The following is a 21,807-nucleotide window of genomic DNA, read 5'->3' as shown; positions in this document are numbered from 1 at the left end:
CTGGAGATTCTTGATGTGGTTTGGGGAATTCCTTTGCCTTTGCTCTTGCTCTGGAAGATCTTGTATTTTTTCTAACAGTGTACCCAGCAACATATTTCATCCGCAGTGTGTCCACTTCCACTGTCACCTCTGTCTCACAGGTCAGCTTATCAGAGGACTACCTTGAGTGTGTTGCTAAGCAACAGGAGACGCTGCGGCCGTTTGGAGACGTCCCTCGAGACATGAAGGCGAAGGTGATCCGGGCGTTTGTCACAGCCAGGTCGTTTGTCCAGGGGCTGTTAGTCAGCGCAGATGTGGTCAGGAAGGTCTCACAGGTGAGCGTGCATGCTTGTAATACTCATTTAGGTGTTGGGATCCTCCCTCTTTGGGGGAGAAATGGCAAGTCCCCGTGAGGTATATAATTAAATATGAGAATGAAGCAAGTAGCAGTTCAGGTTCAGGTTAGGGTAAAGCCACATGAACTCAGTGAAAGGCAAATGATGTCCACTGAAGTCATGGAAACACGAACGTCTGCACACACAGCCTGTGTGTGTGTGTGTGTCCAAGGCCTGCCTGGCGTAGTCCCAGGAAAGCAGAGATGATGGCTGCATGATCGTCACACCCTGGCTGCCAGAGAAAATGTCCCCACCCTACAAATGAGAAACACAAAGATCATCAGAAATGAAGTGTCAGACTCTGCCATGAGAACAAAACTCTCACTTGGAGGGATGACAGCAAATTATGGGTGTGATGATGTTTTTTTGTTTTTTTCCAGCTCTTGCTGCAGTTTTCTCATCTCTCGGGGACGGAGCGCGTCAGATTTGGCTGTTTGTTTTTTGTCTGCGTTTTATGGTTTGCAGCCTCCTCTCTTTTAATGTTTGATTTAGGACACAAAGAACAAGAGCAAGGCATGCCTTCGGTTCATCACTCGTCCCAGATGCCAGTATATCAGCAGTGCATAAATCTTTGTTTTTTTAAAAAGCAGGAATTGGGTACTGTTAAGCCCATTTTCCCAAAACTCGGCATGTTTCTGGTTTCCCGTAGGTTCCATTCATTTCTGATTGATATAAAAATCTGAGCACATTCTTGAAACCTGCTCAAGTTGTGCACTCCATCACAGCACATGTAGGCCACCTCGTTTAGTTTTTGTCAAAACTTCATTAGCAGCGCAGACTTTTAAACACATGAAAGACATTATCGCATGGAAAAATGTGTGACGCAAATGAACGCAGACCTCGCGCTGACAGCGACTGTTTCCACACGAGCAGGTCTCGAGTGTGTGCTGACTGAGCTTCAGAATGCACAGAGATGAATGTGTGAGGGTATGCAAGAGAGCACGGCGCTTATTAAAATCAGACAAACACACCTTTGTGTGCTGTTGTTTCTCTGATTTGAAGCGTCCCACTCTGAGATGTGACAGCAGTCGTGGTGAAGCTGACAACATTTCACGACTTGGGTTCATAATCAGAAGCTGAGAGAGCAGCAGTGTTGTAAAAAGACAGACAGGCAGGGTCATCATTGCCTTCCAGTTGCGCCTGTATTTCATATTATGCTGCGATAGCGCCCTCTACTGTGTGTTTTTTAATTAGTTCCCTCATTGAAAGGACAGGGGAAAGAACTAATTTCTGTTTTTTACTCCTTAGCAATGAAAGACAGAGGGGGGCAGGTTGACAATAGCGTGGGTGGACAACAAACTTTGTGAAATAACGTGAGAAAGAGGCAATATAGGATTTACAAAATAATGCCAGAAGTGCAGCTACTAAAAATCTCAGACAAGTTCAGATCTCAACATCAAGGGTTAGGGTTAGGTCAGAAGGTTTTTTGAAAATCTTGTGAATCCAATAACTAGAGAAGGAAATCACCTGGGATTTCACATTTGCACCACAGGTGCATCTCCTGAGGCGGAGAGGTAGCGCTGGTGACTGCCAATATTTTTTGTTCTGTCTTTTTCCCTGTAAGAAACATAAACTTCCTTCTTGTGGGTGGCTGTAGCTCAGGTGGCAGAGCAGGTCAGCCACTAATCAGAAGGTCGGTGGTTCGATCCCAGGCTGCATCCTGGCTGCATGCCAAATATCCTTGGGCAAGATACTAACCCCGTGTTTGCCTACTGGTGGTGGTCAGAGGGCCTGGTGGCGCCTGTGTCCGGCAGCCTCGCCTCTGTCAGTGCGCCCCAGGGCAGCTGTGGCTACAATGTAGCTTGCTATCGCCAGTGTGTGAATGTGTGTGTGAATGGGTGAATGACTGAATGTAGTGTAAAGCGCTTTGGGGTCCTATGGACTAGAAAAGCGCTATACAAATGCAGGCCATTTACCATTTACCATTTCTTTTTGAATGAAACTGACTCTTCCATTCACTCATACCAGGTTTCTCTGAGTCCAGAGTGTGAGAGAGCCTTGATGAAGCTGCTATACTGCCCCCATTGTCGTGGCGTGGCCTCTGCTAAACCGTGCTCCAGCTACTGCGCAAACGTCATGAAGGGCTGCCTGGCCAATCAGGCTGACCTGAACCCTGAGTGGCAGAACCTTATAGGTGAGACACAATGAAAATCTTACTAATCCTCTGAGAATTCACTTAAATAGTTTATTTAACAATTCTGCTAAACAAAAAAATCGAAAAACACTGCCCGGTTAAAGTCGCTGTCCTCACTCCCCTGTTAAGACACGATGATCCAGGTGGCGTCTAGCTTCAGCACAGAGCCCAGCCTCGACGTGGTTCTTTCTTCCATCCCAGTTCGAATCTACGAGGCGGTGCACTACCTGCAGGAAAACATGGATGCTTTTACAGCTAAGGCAAGCTTGTCTGACTCAACACCTATATTAGTTTTTTATCTCCAAATAAACAGCTCATCATCCAAACCTTTTACTTCTGTACTGGTTTTATTCCCATGTTAAGGAACATACAAAGTCATATAAGGACAGAATGGTGGATCCATAGTTTAAACGTTGACACATTAGTTCACACATTTGTGTAACCAGGAGAAACGAATCCCTTTGGGGGTTGCATGGGGAAGGTTGTCTGGCAAATGAAACATACAGCTGCTATGGTGACCCCTTGTGAATAAGGGATCATAAAGAACGTAGCACCATCCAGATAAGTCCGTCAGAAGAATGGAGAGCATTATTAGCTTACATAGTTAGCCACAGATATACTGATAGTGATCTGCTCCTTTAATATATACCGATACTGTCAGTGCAAAAGGAGCTGAGATTTTCAAATGCTTGTCTGTGGCGCCATCTAGTGGGTGAATTAGATATCACCAATGTAAACTTAGCTAGTAAATACATCACGGTGTGTGCATCTTTCTATCTGTCTTTGTGTCTTTTGTGCTTGTAGGTGTATCAGACGTGTGGAATGCCAGGAGAGCCAGGAACAGGAAGTCCCACCCCTCATGAACAGAAGAAGAAGAGTGGCTCCTTGACTGCGTCTGAGTACAAACCCTCCCCGACTGCTGGACTCAGACTTGAAATGCAGGTGCATACATCTAAAGTACACCACACCTGTGTGTGGTGTACTTTAAAAATAATGATTACATACTTAACGACAGCAAGCATCAGTGGATTTTCATGGATGTAAGCGCAAACGACCGGCTGAAGAGCTCAGCAGAATTTCTTTTATCGGTGTTTGCATGGCTTTTAAGAGTGAGACTCCATCACTTTATGTATTGTTTATAAAGACTGTTTGCACTCTCTTTGTTGTTAGGTATCGGATCTATCCAGTAAGCTGAGGGAGATGCGTCAGTACTGGATTCAGCTTTCTTTGGCACTATGTGGCAAACTGGCACCTGGAGGCAACAGTCAGGACAAATGCTGGAATGGTATCACTAAAGCCAGGTAGGGAAAAAAAGCAGGAAATATGCGCATTAATGTTGATTTTAAAAAACAAGCCTGAACCTAACCTCTTATATGTTTTTCTCTGTTTACTTATCTATACATCATATAAAGATTATTACTTAACCTCCCTGCATTTATCTTCAGCATTAATGTGGGGCTGTTATTCTCATTTGAAATGTTTTTATTCATGCACTTTGCTAGAGCAGCTTTGTATGATTCACATATCAAAATAATCCCTTAATATAGTACACAGGACCATGGTGCAGCCCCTCAGTTAATCCACACTCTTCTTCCTTTAAGCCAGCTTCTGCAGATTGGTTTTGCCCCCCTCTTAAAGAAAAGATGTGGACAGCAGATGAGTGGAGCTGCTGTGCTCACAACCAGAGCTGTGCGTCTAAGATGAGCATATGACCCTTGTCACCTCTGTCAGAGCTGAGAATAGAAATAAAATGGAGTGTTTCAAGTTAGCTGGAAGTCTGGGCTTTTGGCTTATACAGATGTGATCGCACAGGAGTCTCTGCGGACTATGATGTTTGCAGACGACACTGAAGTGAGAGGTGGAAGAGACTCTGGAGAGTTGGGGGTTTGCACTGGAGAGAAGAGGAATGAAATTCAGAAGAATACATGTGTGTGAATGAGAGAGAGAGACAGGTGGAAAGGTGAACATAGAAGGGGTAGAGGTCGTGACAGTAGATGAGTTTAGATACCTGGGTTCAACCATGCAAAGCAGATGGTGCACAAGAGAAGTGAAGAAGAGAGTGCAGGCAGGATAAAGTGGGTGCAGATGAGTATGAGGGCTGATTTGTGACAGAAAGACAGAAGCAAGAGTGAAAGGAAAGGCTTACAAGATGGCAGTGAGACTATCTTGGAAACAGTGAGACTGACAAAAAAACAGGAAGCCGAGCTGCAGGCGGCAGAGCTGAAGATGATTGTGATTTTGATTGTGAACTACCAGGATGGACAAATGAGTACTTCAGAGGGGCATCTCAGTTTGAGGGGTTTGGAGACAAAGTTAGGCTGAGTTAGTCTGGACATGCGCAGATATATCAGACAAATGATGCTGAATATGGAAGTGCCAGGCAAGAGGAAAAGAAGAAGACCACAGAGAAAGTTCAGGGATGTAGTGAAGGAGGACATGCAGAGGGTTGATGTGCCAGTGGAGGATGCTGGGGGTTAGGGTGAGATGAAGGCAAATGATCTGTTGTGGCAACCCCTCAAGCTATCAAGTGAAAGAAGAAGACAAAAGTTCATAGTCTATTTTGTGTGTACTTTTTTCTTTTTAGGTTTTTGTTGTTTTTGACTGCATTCCTTATTCCCACATGCACTTGTTACTGAAAGGCAGGAAGGCAGTTAGACATCCCACCTTCATCCCAACAACAACTGTTGAGTGAAGTTTCATTCCAAAGAGAACGTTTCTTTTTAATACTTAAAAACTGGAAAATGCTTCTAAAGAGAAGAAGCCAAACATCCAGCTTCTGATGAAGCTGCGAGACACAGGCCTCCTCTTCACGTTGAAAGCCATTTGTAGCACCTGTGTCAAAACAAAGCAGGCATCAGTTCCAAGGTGCCGAACTTACATTTCTTCCACATACAGTGATTCCAAATCCCAGCAGAAATCCACATCCTGCGACACAGGTATTCATGGAAACAAAAGAACACACCCCTGTGTGTTTTTCTGCCTCCCTTAATCCATGTGCAAATGGATTAGAGAACAATCTGAGGATCCGGCCACGCTTCACACGTGCACACACATTCGCACCTCCCTTTCTTTAAAGTGCTTGGATTAGGGCCAACTAAACATCAAATATGTGCTGTGCCTCTGTGTGTGTGAATAATGTGAAAGAGGCCATGAAATAAAGATGAATTGCTGACTGTGTGTGACTGTGTGTGATAAAGAATATGCCATTAATACTCGCTTGCAGCTTTGCAGTGACATCTTGTGGTTTTCTGTAGAGCTCAATAGATATCAGACGCAGAATTACAACAGAAATCCTGTGGAAACAATAACTCGGCATCATCACACATCTTCTTTCAGTAGGATTGTGTCATGGTGCCCAAATTGCAACAACAAGTTCCTTCTCCTCACATACAAGGTCTTGAATAATCAGACTCCATCTATCTTTGGTTCTGTGGGTGTGTCCTGCTTCCACCACTAGGGGTGCAGTCAAATAGTCAAAAAAAGGACCTGCTTCCTCCTTCTACTACACATTGTTCTTTGACTCTAGTGGAAAATGTCATGAAGAAAGAAAGTTGTGAAGGCGAATTCATACTGACTAAGGAAGAGTGTCTGTTCTGTTGAACCACACTGTTCAAAAGAGGGAAAACAACATGTGCATCTTACTTGTTATGTGCCATGTTGTTTACGTGTTTGGCTCCTCCCATCAGAGTATGAGTGGGACTGTGTTTTTTTTCCCTTCTCCTTCCTACAAGGTGTGTGTTGGCAGAGACATGCAGCGACTGCTAATTGAGTGGACAGCAGCCTCTTAGCCTCCAGCTGACAGCCACCTTGCATCTCTCCTTGAGCCAGCCAGTTGCTCGTAGCTTTGAGTGCTTGTGTGAGAATCCTGCACTTAAATCCTTTAGTGAACAGCGTGAGCTCATTTGTATTGCTGGTAACGTGGCGGCTAGCTGAGAGCATTTTAAAAAATATCGTTTTATAACTAGAGAACTGCAAATTCAAAGCACTGTAGCAGTTAAATGGGAATAAGAAGCCATTTCTTTGATGAAACACTTTGTCTCTTGTTTAGGAGCATAGACTAGAACATTGTCTTCTGTTTGCCTTTTATTTTTGGTCAGGGGAGAGCAGGAAACGTTGGTTTGTTGTTTTGGTGAAGCAAATAAATTCCTGCTGTTATATCTTCACTCCGGGTTACTAGTATAACAATGATACTCGGACCACGACGTAACTTGCGGTATTTATTATAACGGAGCAACTTAACATGGAGCTAGCCCGAGCAACAGCCGAAAAGCATCATTTCCCATAATGCATCGGGGCAAGCCCACTACGGATCCTGTTATAACCCAAAATACACAACATCTCCTCCCCTCTTACAAAGGATGTACTATGAAATAAACAGGTGATCTACTCACAAACTTCAGTCTTCACTGGCACATGACAGTAATAGCCTCACAAACATTTCACCTCTTATTAACTGTAAGGTTACAACACCAACTCTTTTAATTGCTATCTTGGGGAGTGAGGGTGGACTACCTCAACCTCCCCCATGACCCATGGGGATTATTCTGCCCCGTTCATTTGGGTCAGGTGCCATCTATTAACTCAGACGAACAGGAGGCCGCCGCTCTCTATTGGGGTATCGGCGGTCTGTGGTAACGTCAGTCTGTGTGCTCTCTTGTGGAGCCTTTGTTCCTGACACCGAAGATGTCTCAGTCTCTCTTACAGTCTCCTTTACAGGTGGAACCACTGTTCCTGATGTGGTGGAGTTCTCTACTTGTGTGTGTGAAGGGGCTGACGAGTCGATGAGTGCATTTTCAAGATCTCCGCAAGACCCTTCTGCAGACACTGGTGCGGACCGGAGTAGCTGATCCACGTGTCTTCTCCAGACTCCATCGGCCACCTGAACTGTATATGAAACTGGACCAGTTTGAGCAATGACAGTTGCAGGAACCCACTTGTGTACTCCTCGGTAGTTCCTGGCCTGCACTGACTCGCCGGTGCTGAAGACTCTGCCCTTGACCTTTTGACCCCTGTACATGATTTGTTTCTCTTGTTGTTTTTGTACAGTGTCCTTCACAGTTGAGGGTTTCAAAAGATCAAAGGTAGTGCGCAGATCTCTTTTGAACATTGCGTTGGCAGGAGATGTCCTTGTGGTCGCATGTGGACTATTCCGGTAGTTAAGCAGAAACTTGTGCAGTCTCTGATGCAGTGTTCCTTGGCCTTGTGATGTTTTCAGTGCATGTTTCATTGTCTGAACAAACCTTTCTGCAAGACCATTCGTTGCAGGATGGTATGGAGCTGACGTAATGTGCTGCACTCCATTAGCCTGTAGGAAAGCCTCCATTTCCTGTGAAACCAGTTGAGGTCCATTGTCAGAGACTATCTGAGTAGGAGATCCAAACCTACTGCACATTTCTCCTAGAGCTTCTATGGTCTTTTCAGTGGTGGCTGATTTCATGATGGTCACTTCAGGCCATTTACTGTGTGCATCAACAGCTACAAGAAACATTTTGTCCTCGTATGGACCTGCAAAGTCAATGTGTACCCGATGCCATGACTCCTGTGGGAACTCCCAGGGATGAAGAGGAGCAAGTGGTGGGTTGTTCCGGACCATCTGACACGAAGAGCAGTTCTTAGCAATCTCCTCGATCTGTTTGTCCATATTTGGCCACCAAAAATAGCTTCTCGCTATTTCCTTCATTCTCACTATTCCACTATGTCCTGCATGCAGTTGCTTCAACAGTTTTGGTCGCAGTGACATGGGAATGATGACTCTCCTCCCCCACAGCAAACATCCCGCCTGAACAGAAAGCTCCGCCCGCTTTCCCAGGAAAGCCTTCAGGTCTACACCCTTACTTGCAGGCAGACCCTTAATGATCCAGTCCAGCACTGCTGCCAACACAGGGTCATTTCTGGACGCCTTTTTCACCTGCACAGCCGAAACAGGTGCTGTCTCTACCTCCCTGAAGTAGAGGATCTCAACTGTGTCAGAGACGGGTTTTTTAACAGGAAGGGGTAACCTGGACAACCCATCTGCATTGCAATGAGACTCCGATTTGCGATACTTGATGTCATAAGAATGTCCTGACAATATCAGGACGTGACGTGAAGCAGCAAGAGATGGAATCCCTGTATAGGGTCCCAGGATGGTTGTGAGAGGCCTATGGTCAGTAAACAGTGTAAACTTCCTACCGTACAGGTACTGGTGGAATTTCCGAACACCGAATACAATGCTCAGCGCCTCTCGTTCCAGCTGAGCATAGTTGGACTCTGCTGTGTTTAATGTCCTTGATGCGAATGCAATTGGCCTTTCTTCGCCATTTGGGAGAATGTGGGAAATCACTGCCCCCACCCCATAGGGAGAAGCATCACAAGCAAGCTGAATTGGGAACTTGGGATTGAAGTGGGTTAGCACCTCAGATGCAGTCAGTGAATCCTTTGCCTTTTGAAAGGCGTCTTGGCAGCTTGCTGTCCACTCCCATGCTTCTTCCTTGCGTAGCAGGTTGTGCAGTGGTTTCAGGAGTGATGCCAAGTTGGGTATGAACCGTCTGTAGTAGTTCAACAGCCCTAAGAAAGACTTTAACTGACTGACATTTCGTGGTGGGGGTGCATCCACGATTGCTGTGATCTTCGAAGGTGCAGTGTGAAGTCCATTTGCATCAATCACGTGCCCTAGATATTCCACAGATGACTGGAAAAAGTCACATTTCTCCTTATGGACTCTCAATCCGTATTCCTTCAGCCTCTGAAGGGTCGCATCCAAGTTGCGCAGATGCTCTTCATCATCTGCTCCTGTACACAGGATATCATCCAGATAGCATTGCACACCAGGTAATCCGCTCAGGATTTGATCAATCGCTCGTTGAAACAATGCTGGAGCTGATGTGATGCCAAAAGGCAACCTGCAAAATCTGAAAAGTCCCTTATGTGTGTTAATAGTCAACATGTCACGTGACTGCTCTTCAACGTGCATTTGCAGGTAAGCTTGGTTGAGATCTCTTTTGCTGAACTTTTGTCCTCCACTCAGACCAGCAAATAAGTCATCAATCAGTGGAAGGGGATACTGCTCTGCTGTTAATACAGGATTCACGGATACCTTGAAGTCTCCGCAGATCCGGATTCCGCCGTCCTTTTTGGGAACTGGAACGATGGGCGTGGCCCACTCGCTGGTCGTAACCGGCTCCAGAACACCATTCTTGACCAATGCGTCTAAATTAGACTCCACCTTGGGCCGAATGGCGTACGGCACAGGTCTAGCCTTCATAAAGACTGGCTTGGAGTCAGGCTTGAGATGCAGCTTCACTGTAATTTTTTTCATGCTGCCCAGCTCCTCACGAAAAACCTCCTGGTGTTTTCCCAGTATGGCCTGTAGCTGAGAGGAACCATGCGACAGCTTTCTCACCTCTTGCCAGTTGAGTCTGATTGTTTTGAGCCACACACGTCCCATTATAGCAGGGCAGTTCTTCTGCGTAACATACACAGGCAGCTTAGCAGTTTGGCCATTGTATTGAACAGTCACCTCTGCCATTCCTTTCATAGGCACTCGATGTCCAGTATATCCTTTAAATACTGTGTCGGAGGGTTTGAGTGGAAGGTGCTTCAGACATGTCCTATAGACATTATATGACACTAGTGATGCTTTTGACCCAGTGTCAATCTGCATTTTTACAACATGTCCCTCCAGTTTGGGCGTGACCCAAAAGCCGTCTGAGGTTTCGTCCACCTTCAGTATTCGCACAGTATTTATTGCAGACAACACTTCTTCATCTGAGGAGTCATTTGCTCTATCCTCATGAAGCTTAACTGTGTGAACATGTCTTTCTTTTTTGAATCTTGCAGTGCCTCTTTTATTCCCAGGCTTTGAGCCCTTATCCTTGCACCTTTTGTTCCTGCATGCCCGTGCTACATGACCTTTTTTTCCACAGTTGTTGCAATCCATTTCTTTGCACCAGCAATCACTAGCAAGGTGTCCTAACTTGCCACAGCGGAAGCATGGTCCCTGTGCATTTGCTTTACCATTGTCTAGTTTGTGTACTCTGTCTTTAGCATGTAGCGCATGGGCTTCTTTTGATGCCATTTCCATGGTCACACTGATATTAATTGCCTTCTCAAGAGTCAAATCACTTTCCGTGAGCAATTTCTTCTGTGCAGCTTCATTTCTTAAACCACACACGAGTCTGTCTCTTAATGTGTCATTTAAAACATCTTTAAACTCACAGTGTTCAGCTAATTTGCGTAACGATGCAACGAACATTGTGACAGACTCACCCTCTTCTTGGTTTCGCTTGTGAAACTTGAACCGTTCAGCGATCACGAGGGGCTTGGGCGAGAAGTGTTTGGTCAGTGTGTCCACGATCTCTGTGAAACTTTTACTGCCTGGCTTTGCTGGCTGTAGCAGGCTCCTTAGCAGGGTAAAAGTCTTTGGGCCTATCACACTCAAAAAAATGGGCACCAGTTTAGCATCCTGTATGTCGTTAGCCGCAACGAAATATCCAAAACGCTCCGTATATGAGCTCCATTGCTCCGTGCTTTCGTCGAAGGGACCGATAGGGCCAGTAACTCCAGCCATTACTCGGCTCCTGGTTGAATGGCACTCTTCCCCTCACAACTGTTCCTTTTCGTAACGTCTCTTTTATCCGTTTATGTTTTGGTTAACGTCACTTACGGAGTCTGCCTTCGTCGTCCTGTCCGCTGTACATTCCTCCCGGTTTCGCTGAGAAAAAAAAAAAAAACGGCATCCACCTTCGCACACCGGTAGGGTCGTCCTACCTCCGGCGCCGTCTAACACCAGGTTAGCGCGAGGCATCAGCAGGAAAAAAAATGTAAAATGTAAAACTCCAAAGCGGACTGCAGCGTCGGTCCAGACGTCCTCGTCGCCACTTTTGTTATATCTTCACTCCGGGTTACTAGTATAACAATGATACTCGGACCACGACGTAACTTGCGGTATTTATTATAACGGAGCAACTTAACATGGAGCTAGCCCGAGCAACAGCCGAAAAGCATCATTTCCCATAATGCATCGGGGCAAGCCCACTACGGATCCTGTTATAACCCAAAATACACAACACCTGCTTAGCATCTTTGGCTGTTAGGGTGCCGGTCTTTTCTTGAGAGTCGCGTCTCATGTTGTGTTTAGGTTACCCCGAAGGCTAGGGCACGTAACATGAATTGGGAGCTTGAACCTGGGACCTCTCACACCTTTCTCACCCAGAGACAGAAACACCTGGGGGGAGGAGAGAAAAAGTACACACCCATATATACTGTAGTGGGAGATGCTAAACATATAAACAAACTGGCAACTGATCCTTGATCTTGACATACTTCACCGCATCATTTCCTCCTTTTTTTAAGCCTGTCTATAAGTGAAGAAAAATTCCCCCCATCCATCACTTATCCAATTCAGAGTCCTCTGTGTGTGTGTGTGTGTGTGTGTGTGTGTGTGTGTGTGTGTTATAAATTACTTTAATGATGATCCTAAAGTCTGGGGATTCTGGCTACAGCGGATATAACTAATGCAAAGTGAACTATAGCTAACATTAAACACAACGATCAATTAATATAGCGCATAATCTTGATTTAGAGAGCTAATATAAATCCACAGTATGTTCTTCACATAAGGCGATAGCTTGATGAGAAGTAGATCCTGTTACAGCAGCTGTGGGTTTAGCAGCCTGCTGTTGAAAATTCTAAACAAATCAGCAGGCTGTAAATTGGGGAACACTCATAGTTAATATTTACATGATCTGCGTCACTTTGTCAGTTTATTTTGAATCATTTAATGGTCGGATGGTGAGTAGCTATGAGTTATGGGATCTCATTATCTCCTTTCCTTTCATAAAGGATGGTGCAGTTTGTCCTATGCCAGAGGAGGTGATAATGAAGCATCGAATGACCTTTTCTAAGTATTTAGAGAATTCGAACGGCTCTTATTATGGCTGCCATGCAGATACCTCTGGGTCGCTTAACTCAGTTAGAGACCTTCCTAAGCAGAATTAACTATTCGACCGCGCCCCCGGTCTCCTGTGGAGCCAGAGCACAGCTGTCTCCACTTACAGGGTAGCCGTGATAGGAAGCTGTGGAGAGGAGTTTTTGGATGGGCGTAGAGCGGCTTTAGGCTGAACCTTTTAATGAAATTGTGTTTTATTTGTAAATTTGCCTTGTTTGAGTCTTTTCATAAAGAAAAATACATGAATATATTGGCTGAAAGAGAGCTTTAGGCCTAAATGCAAAAGTGAGTGGTAGACATATAGTGACTCAGACCTCACGCGCCTGCAAAGATATTTGGCTGTCTGAGACAAAAGGAAGTTTTAGTTTCTTGTTTGCATAATAAGTTCTTTGCCACAGCATACTTTGTCTTATTTATGCCTACATTTTATTATTTAATTACAACAGAAAGTTAAACAAAATCACACCCCTGCTCGTCCATTGCACCGGGACATGTTGATCTCTTTCGGCTGGTTTCCCAGGCACAGATTTCTAGACTTGAAGATCCTGATTGGAAAAAGTATTTGGTCTAGGATTAGGCATAATCCATGTCTGGAAAAACTAAGCCCTGATGATCAATGCTAAAAACACTGGCCCACAATTGAAAAGAGATGCTTACTCCTGACATAGCTGGGGTGGCTGACACAGCAGCGTAGGTGTCAGTCTGAAAGGGGTGTAAGTCAGAAGGCCAATTACACAACCAGACTTTGCACAGCTCCATCAGGAGTCACAAAGGGTTTATGTAATAGTTTTTCAAACACAGCACTCCTCACGACTTTTAATGTTTCTCAAGCAGTGTCTTGCTGGATGAAATACTTTAAAAATATAATAAATAAAAATTATATAATTTTTTTTAAAAGGGGTTTTTTCTTTCTTCTGCAGCACTGATTTTACTATCCACTGGTGCCCATTTCTTAAAGCTTTGGGACTAGGTATTGTATTTTCCAGTTGAGGATACTCACAAGTACTTGTTTTCTTTTGCATAACCACAGGCTGCACGACTGTGCTTTTAACACCACAATATAGCTGCGCAAACTCCCTCTACTAAGACTCGTCTGGCTGTTGGGGTTCTCTCTGTATTGTTGTAGGGCCTTTACCTTTCCATACAAAGTTATTTGAGGTGAATGTTGCTGTGATTTGGTGCTATAGAAAAAAATAACTAAATTTAATTTAATAGTAATTAACTGCATTTGAGAAAACCCCGAAGGCTAAGATAAGCTAAGGAGTGCCCATAAAACCAAATATTGATGCCTCACAGTCCGCTGAGCACACACAAGCTCTGTCATCAGCGATAATGTGACAGTCATAAGGCAGTGATTTAAGCTATGAGCATCATGCTTCTATTCCTGTCGCTTCTCATGGCCAATTAGGTACCTTCCAGAAGTGATGGGCGATGGTTTGGCCAATCAGATCAACAACCCAGAAGTGGAGCTCGACATCACAAAGCCAGACATGACCATCCGGCAGCAGATCATGCAACTCAAAATTATGAGCAACAGGCTGAAAAATGCACTGGATGGCAATGATGTAGACTTCCAGGATGCAAGTGAGTGATCTTCTGGTAAAAGTAGATACCAGAAATAGTTGTTTTATATCATACTGATTCTGCAAGTAGATCAAATGCACCAGCTCTCTTGTTTCAGGGGTCTTATTCCCTAGAGTTAATGAGACCTGGGATTTAGGGACAAAATATTCCCTATGAATGGTGTAATTAAAAGATTAATTGCATTCAGGAATTTCAGACGGACCCAAACACAATTGGGTCAATTATAAAGAGCAGCTGAAGGTGACATTTAATAAAAAAAGCTTCCACTGGTCTTTAAAGAATTATTTCACAGTTTACCGTTAACAGTGTTTTATCCGTATCGCTCTCTTTTCCAGGTGATGACATCAGCGGCTCTGGAAGCGGTATGTGTGTAGGTGGCCAGTGTCCTCGTAGCAGACCAGGATTGTATGCCTACTCGCCGGACAACAACCGAGTCAGAGGCGCGGCCGCGTTCCAAACCGGCTTCTGTAGCCTGCTGCTCCTGCTCCCGGTGACCCTTCTGCTGCTGCTTCAGCGATGATGGACCACCGCCGCCTTCGGTCGAGAGTTTGAAGTCAAAGGCAGGGCTGAACCATGGGAAGGACAAACGGGGGTTCAGCTTGAGGAAGTAACTTTGCCAACAAAAATAAAACCTACAAAAAAACCATAAAAAAATAAATAAAGGAGACATTTGTGGAATGAGAAGACATTTTCATCGACTCAGAAGAGCAAAAACTGATTGTATTCTTTATTTTACTGCGTTTACATATGTCTTAGCTTGCTAGCGTGTTTTTGGAATGAGGACAGACAAATAAGTGATGACAAAGAAGACTCTGATGAAGATAATGATGTCTAATTGTGTCCAATCAGCAGGCTGCAGAGGCCTGTGAAAACATGTTCGGTGCCCTGATATACAAACAAGATTTTTCTGGGTTTTTTTAATTTAATTTTTTGTTATTTCACTACTTGAGTCAGAGTTGTCTACCTTAACAAACATTGTGTACGCTATAAATGTTCGTGTACATTAGCTTAAAGGCTGGCATCATATCGAGTCATGAATGTACAGTATAATACTCTACTGGCGAGGAATTCCCCGTAATCTGTGATGTCGTCGTCCAGAAGTCTTGGTGTCACTGCTTTAAGCGGACAGACTCAGTGGGATTTGTTCGAAATATTGCAGATAACTGATCACAACCCTGTCATGTATCAGATGTGCTGTACTGTAAACCCAACAATTTCAAACTGGCTTTCAGAAGGAAGCTGAAACAACCACTTCTTTCTTTTTTTTAATAACAACTCATGATCTCTGTGAAGTGAGCAGCCTCGTTGACGCTCTTAAACTCAAGCACACACAAGCAGTTTCCTTAAGTTCTGTTTTGTAAAGACAGGAGAATGCGCACGATTGTTACACATCTGTTTGCAGTAAACACACACACACACGCACACAAAACTCCACAGAGAAGGTAAAATCCAGAGAGGACCATTTGGGGAATGCTTGCTTGTGTTGAGGCTGATGTACGGTCGGTCAAACCAAAGCTTATTACACACACGTGAGAACCCTTCACCAGGTTTTATACTCCATACGCACCAGAAAGAAAAGAAATGGTTTAAAGTTCCTGCAACTTTTGTACATACAGGATATTTGTGAAATAGTGTGTGCATTAGCCTGGTGATCATTTACTTGGCATGCCTGTCTTCAAGCTGCAGCACCATACTGCTACATATGGAACTTCTGATTCACGCAAATGTGTTACGCACACACACACACACATTTTTCACTCTGTGTATTGAGCCGGGTTTTTTTATACATCAGTGTATCCAGTCACACATTTCATTCATTAAACTCTGTTTGATTGTAGTTGTGGGTTTTTTTGTCATTGATGTGAAGAAATAGGTCAGCAGTTTGGCAAAATGTGACTAGAGTCTTCGAGATCTTCATGAGAACATTAATAACACATTCAAGTGTGTTTTTAAAAGTAAAGCTACAGACAAAAGCCAGTTAACTTCGTATTTATTAAGAGTGGAACTGGGTGTTATGTGGCACGTTATCTGAGCTGATCAACAAGGTAAAAAACACACATTTTTGTTTTTACACTTCAGTTTCTTTTTTTCTTCACAAGTATTAAACCAGTTCATGGCTGGAAAAAAAGGAATTTCGTGTTAAAATCCTCTACTTCACATCAGAAATAAACAGCCTGATACAGAAAAAGTTATTTAGCCTCTATATCAGGGTGACGATGTAGGATGAAGTGAAGCCCGCAGTTGTCCAGGCCTAGAGACCAGTGCTGGGGAAATCTAGGGGAAAATGACTATTCCCCTGAGTTGTGAGAGGTTATTGGAAAACGATTCCTAAAGTAAAATTCAGACAGGTCTAGGGAAAAATCTATATTCCCCAACTGATTGGCAAAAATCTCCTTGTGATTGCTTTGCTAGCAGATTGCTGTGGTGGTTATTTCACAGACTTGTCTAAAAACACTGACCACTTACTCTACATCGTGCTAGAAACCTGAATATTAAGTTTGCCTTCCTCCTGCTTTCCTGTTTTTTTTGTGTTTGCCACACTTAAATGTTTGAGAAGATTAAACAAATGTAAATATTAGACAAAGATAACAGACGTAAACACCAAATGCAGTTTCTAAATGAAAGTGTTTATTATTAAGGGAGAAAAAAAATCCAAACCTACATGGCCCTGTGTGGAAAAGTGATTGTCCCCAAGCCTAATAACTGGTTGGGCCACCCTTAGCAGTGAGTCTCATGAAGCACTGTTGAAGAAGGGCGCACTCATCTTTGCAGAATTGTTGTAATGCAGTCACACTGGAGGGTTTTCGAGCATGAACCGCCTTTTTAAGGTCATGCCACAGCATCTCAATCGGATTCAGGTCGGGACTTTGACTTTAACTTTTGTCTCATCAGTCCCATCAGTATTTTTCCAAAAGTCTTAGGGATCATCAAGAAATTTTCTGGCAAAACTAAGATGAGAATTTATGTTTCTTTGCTCAGCAGTGGTTTTCCTCTTGCAACTCTGCTATGCATGCTAATTTTGCCCAGTTGCTTTATTATGGTGGAATCATGAACACTCTCTTTAACTGAAGCAAGTGAGGTCTGCAACTCTTTGGATGTTGTTTTGGGGGGGTTTTGTGACCTCTTGTGACCTCGCTGCACTCTTGGAGTAATTTTGGTCAGCCAGCTACTCCTGGGAAGGTTCACCACTGTTCCATGTTTTTGCCATTTGTGGTTAATGGCTCTCACTGTGGTTTATGGAGTCCCACAGCTTTAGAAATGGATTTATAACTTTTTCCACACTGAGAGATCTCAATTGCTTTGTTTCTCACTTGTTCCTGAATTTTCCTTGGATCACAGCACGATGTCTGGCTTTTGAGGATCTTTTGGTCCACTCCATTTTGTCAGGCAGGTCCTATTGAAATGATTTCTCGATTGAGAACAGGCGTGGCAGTGAGCAGGCCTGGGTGTGGCTAGAGAAACTGAGCTAAGCTTTTCACAGTTAATTTATGTTATAACAGAGGGGCAATCGCTTTCACACTTAGGTTTGGATTCCCCCCCTTAATAGTAAACATCTACATTTAGAAACTGCATTTTTGTGTTTACTTGTCTTATCTTTGTCTAATATACATACATATTGATTATCTAAAACATTTAAGTGTGACAAAAATATAAAAAATAGTAATTTTGGAAGGGGGCAAACACTTTTTCACACCACTGTAGCCACCGTGATCTGACTGAATCACACTCCAACAAGCATTTCCTGGATAAACTGATCTGACAGTTGGAATGATTAAAACTTATAAATCTGACTTCATGATTTATGCATTATAACCCAAGATGAACAATAAAGACCTCACCTTTGCAGAGAATAATTATCCCATAGACTTGTATAGGACCACAAGTCTTTTCCAACCACAACCATTGCCCCTTGGTGGATTAAGAACTAATGCAGATTTAAGGCACTTCTGCACTTCACACTTCAGACCCAGAAGCCGTCGTTTACACTGTCTATGAGTGAAATGCAAGTGTTTTAATAGTAGGTTACTTAGCACTAAGCAGGTATCAGTAACTGCGTGATACACCCAATAGAAATAAGCTAATTAATCTACCCACTATCAACCTAAAACCAGGATTTCACTCTCTTTTCGAAATATGGAAACCTCTGGCTCTGAAAAACAAAGATGGCGACAACTGTAGTATGAAACCAAAACAAAGCAATGTTAATAAATGAGCCTAAGTAGTGCTGTGTGCTGTATTTTTCTACAAGTAATATAAAGGTCTTTCTCTTGATCTAAGCATTAAAATCTTCTGATATTATGCAGCTATTAATATGACAAAATAAGTAAAAACAAATATGTGACTGAGCACCTTTTTTTTTTTGGCTGATGCTTTGTGCCCACCAGATGACTCACTGCCTGGCCCTGTTTCCACTGATGCCATATCCGCTCCCAGATATCATCCCACTCTAATCAAGAACATCAAATCTGGGATGATTTTGTTCTCTTTCTATTTAAAGCCTCGACTTGCGAGCTCCACTACAGCTATAAATAAACATATAGCTCTTTGTAACAGGACACGACAAGCATCATCTGGTCCTGCCGGGGGGAAACTGGGGCTGATGACAATCCTGCCTGTCAAGGGTGTTGATTTACTGAATGATTCATTTTCCTGATGTTTTCAGATCAGATACGACAGGACGAAAAAGCAGCAACGAACGGAAAGTTCACGGCAAGTTTATGTTTTTGAACCAAGGTGAACTTTTCGGCGTGTGAATGCCTCACATTTCACTTCTCACTGTCAGTATCCTGTGAAACTGTGAGTGTGATGCACAGATCTGTCTGTTTTTATATAACTCATCTATACTGTAATGTTTCCTGTCGTGTAATTGTGAATGATGTAGAAGTGAGAGTAGAACCTGAGCAGACCTTTACCGGCATGTTGCTACCACACTTTTGATTTCCACTCTGCTATGTCTAGACATGTACACCAATCAACTTTCAGCACTGTGCCGGACTGCTCTGTTCCTGATCAAAGCTTATTTACCTCGCTGAGTCCCTCAGGATGGAGATACCTCTTAGCAAAGGGCTGCGTGACCTCAGCTGCACAATTTTAAAAGAGTAACCAGAACCTTCGGAGGCAATTCAAACATTATTGTTCTGCTCGTGCGGCAGCCAGCAGACCTGCAATCGACTTTTGGGTCTCCACCTGTGGCTGGAAGGAAATGATAAATGCCTCCAACTGCTGACTTTAAGATAAGAAGCGTCTCCCTATGTTTGTCTGCCTCTAACTGACATGCACGCTCATATACACAGCTCTTTAGGATAGCGGTCAATATGAACAGGATGCAGTAGCCCCTGAGTGAAAGCGATTGCCATGTAGGTTGTGGTGTGTGTCATAAAGCTGCTGGCAGCTGAAATGTCATCTTGAGGGACAGGAAATAGAGCATCTGGGAAGAAAAGTGCAGCAATGTCACAGCGGTATGAGACAGTGTAAGAGGCACAGGATGAAGGAGACAGGAAACCTAAAAAAGTAAATTGATCCAGTGCCTCTGGGGTTGAAAAGTTGCATTTTTTTCAGAAACACTGAGTGATTTTTATTTTTTCCATAGTGCATTTTGTCAGTACGCACACCTTTTAGGATTTTGCAGGTAGCCAAAAAACATAATAATGCTTCCTATTTTAGAGAGTTGTCTTTTTTGCCAGTGTGATTAAAAAATGTGAATAACTGAACTGAAAGTCTTAATATATTGTGACAATTTGCATTTTTTAAAGCAGTGTGGCAGTCCCAGATGCTTTAAATCTGCTAAGGGTTAAAGCTGGACATGCGGCTTAGAGAGAGACACAGATGTTTTCACTCTGGCAGATTAAGTGTACTTGTAAGAATGATTATTTAAAAATTCAGTTATCTCACCCTTAAAAGGCACTAAGAGGACATTTAGGGAAATGTCCATCAACACAGTCCTGAAAAGAGGTCTGATTAGTCAACACAAGCGAAAACACCAGTGTAGGTGAACCGTAGTTGTTTTTCACTTAATCCTCTTTATCCCCTGTAACACAAGGCCACACACTCTAGTCCTTGCTTTTTCTCCTAATACTGCAAAGGCTGTTTTCATGTATCAAATTAACCCTGAGGTCTCTCCCAGTGATGTGAAAGACCAGAAAACCACTCAACTTTTGTTTTCTACCAGAGGCCTTGGGCTGAAAGTCTGCAGAAAGTAAACAGACCTACATAGGGGTTTCTTGTTGCGTGTACAGCATGTGTTGAGGTGTAAAATATACATTTCTGTATGACTTTTGTGAAAGCCCTTTAACTATAGTATGCACAGTATCAGCATCAGACTTGCAGAATCTCTTTTACTAAGACATCTTTCCAATTTCCTTACCAAAATATAAAATCATGTCCATCAAGCCCCTTACTGAGACCAGTCTGTTTTGATTGACCTTGCTGGTTACGTTGCCCCTCTGAGACAAAGTCAAGATAGTTTTTTGACAACTTTGGCCCTTTTTGAATATGGACAACATCAAACCCAGAGGCTGAAACTTCTAATATGCTACAAAAATATAAACGGTTAACTGTCATAATCCAGAAAAAATAATGCAAAGCTGATTGATTGTGTGTATTTTTTTCTATCCAGGTATGAGTTTATGAGTGTGTCTGAGATCACTGTCGTGATGAAAAATGAAGCTGTTTCTAACCAGATGCTTTCCAGATGGTTTTGGAATGCAGAAAAATCTGACCGTATTTTTCTGCATTCATAATTCCACCAATTTTGAGAAGGTCACCAACGCCACTGGCTGAAATGCAATCCCAAACCATGACAGAGCCTCCACCATGTTTTACAGATGGCTGTAGACACTCACTGTGGAACATTTCTCCCGACCTCTTCCATACACGTTGATGATGATTCAAACCAAAAATGTATCACTTATATTCTTTGCTCCATAGGACCTGTTGCCACTAGTTTCCAGTCCAGTTTCTGTATAATTTGCCTCACCTCAGCCACCCTTTCACTGCGACTGTTTCTGATGAGGCGAACAGTAGATTTATTATTTTGTCCTCCACTTTCCTCAGTTTTTTTAAGGACACACTGCCACACCACTGCCAAGATATGCTAAAAGCTCTTTGGAAAATGTGTAGACACAACAGTGGTCCATCCTGTAAGTTAGCTGCCTTTTTAATGCCAGAATAGCTCACAGGTCAGTGTTGAGTGGCTTAACAAAGCAGCCAGTGTTTAAAGAAAAACAGCAATAGTTCTTCAAAACACTTTAAATTTATGAGAAGACGTGGCTTCTTCAAAGCAAAATAAAAAGAAATGAGGCGTGCGTGTGTAGGGAACAAGCGGTCTCAGTCCAAACCTTGAGGAACCAATAGCTGAGAAGCATTGATTCTCCTGCTTTATCAAGAGGATCGAACATCATTATTGCTGCAATATCCTTAAAGACTCTTGAGAAAGACCACTGCTCACATCCCATCATAATGACTCTTCAGCAATTCAATGTCACCGGACCACAGTCACTGCAAGGTTTAGTTAGTTGCTGTGCTGATCCTTGACCACTGGGTGCCGCTGTCCCGTCACGCCAGCTCGTCGTGCTGTGGGATGGAGGCAGTGGAGGGGAGACCTGACCATTGGGCATTCATCTTGGGTCAGGTGGAAAAGAATGGGTGATTGGTTTACGAGCAACATTCTCTGTCCTGATTGGACAGAAAGGTGTGCGACGGTGAGAAGAGAGGGAGATAGATAGGGGGAGAGAGAGAGAGAGAGAGAGAGAGAGAGAGAGAGGAGAAGAAGTGTATCCCCTTCAGCA

At 43.4% G+C, this 21,807-nt stretch overlaps 1 protein-coding gene and 1 long non-coding RNA gene across 2 annotated transcripts in view; one reads left to right on the top strand and one right to left on the bottom strand.

Moving 5' to 3' along the window:
• The window catches only part of gpc1a (glypican 1a), a 48,931-nt gene extending 33,074 nt beyond the window's left edge, over positions 1-15,857 (top strand). Inside the window, exons 4-10 of the mRNA XM_085436118.1 lie at positions 141-314; positions 2,343-2,508; positions 2,638-2,768; positions 3,313-3,450; positions 3,679-3,809; positions 13,845-14,020; positions 14,356-15,857. Coding sequence (XP_085292244.1) covers positions 141-314; positions 2,343-2,508; positions 2,638-2,768; positions 3,313-3,450; positions 3,679-3,809; positions 13,845-14,020; positions 14,356-14,540 — 1,101 coding nt within the window. The 3' untranslated portion in view covers positions 14,541-15,857. The remainder of the gene's footprint in view (positions 1-140; positions 315-2,342; positions 2,509-2,637; positions 2,769-3,312; positions 3,451-3,678; positions 3,810-13,844; positions 14,021-14,355) is intronic.
• On the bottom strand, positions 221-14,379 carry LOC146688930 (uncharacterized). The gene is made up of 3 exons (XR_014915900.1): positions 14,318-14,379; positions 2,340-2,735; positions 221-629 (listed from the first exon to the last, which is right to left on the bottom strand). It is a non-coding gene; the product is annotated as an uncharacterized LOC146688930 (long non-coding RNA).
• Positions 15,858-21,807: the final 5,950 nt, after the last annotated feature.

Source organism: Copadichromis virginalis, linkage group LG17 (assembly GCF_057382275.1).
Source record: "Copadichromis virginalis isolate Kocher_CV1m ecotype Utaka linkage group LG17, C_Virginalis_male_GT1.1, whole genome shotgun sequence".
NCBI classification, from domain to species: domain Eukaryota; kingdom Metazoa; phylum Chordata; class Actinopteri; order Cichliformes; family Cichlidae; genus Copadichromis; species Copadichromis virginalis.
Note: the sequence above shows the minus strand (reverse complement) of the source record. Positions and strands in the feature narration are given on the sequence as shown.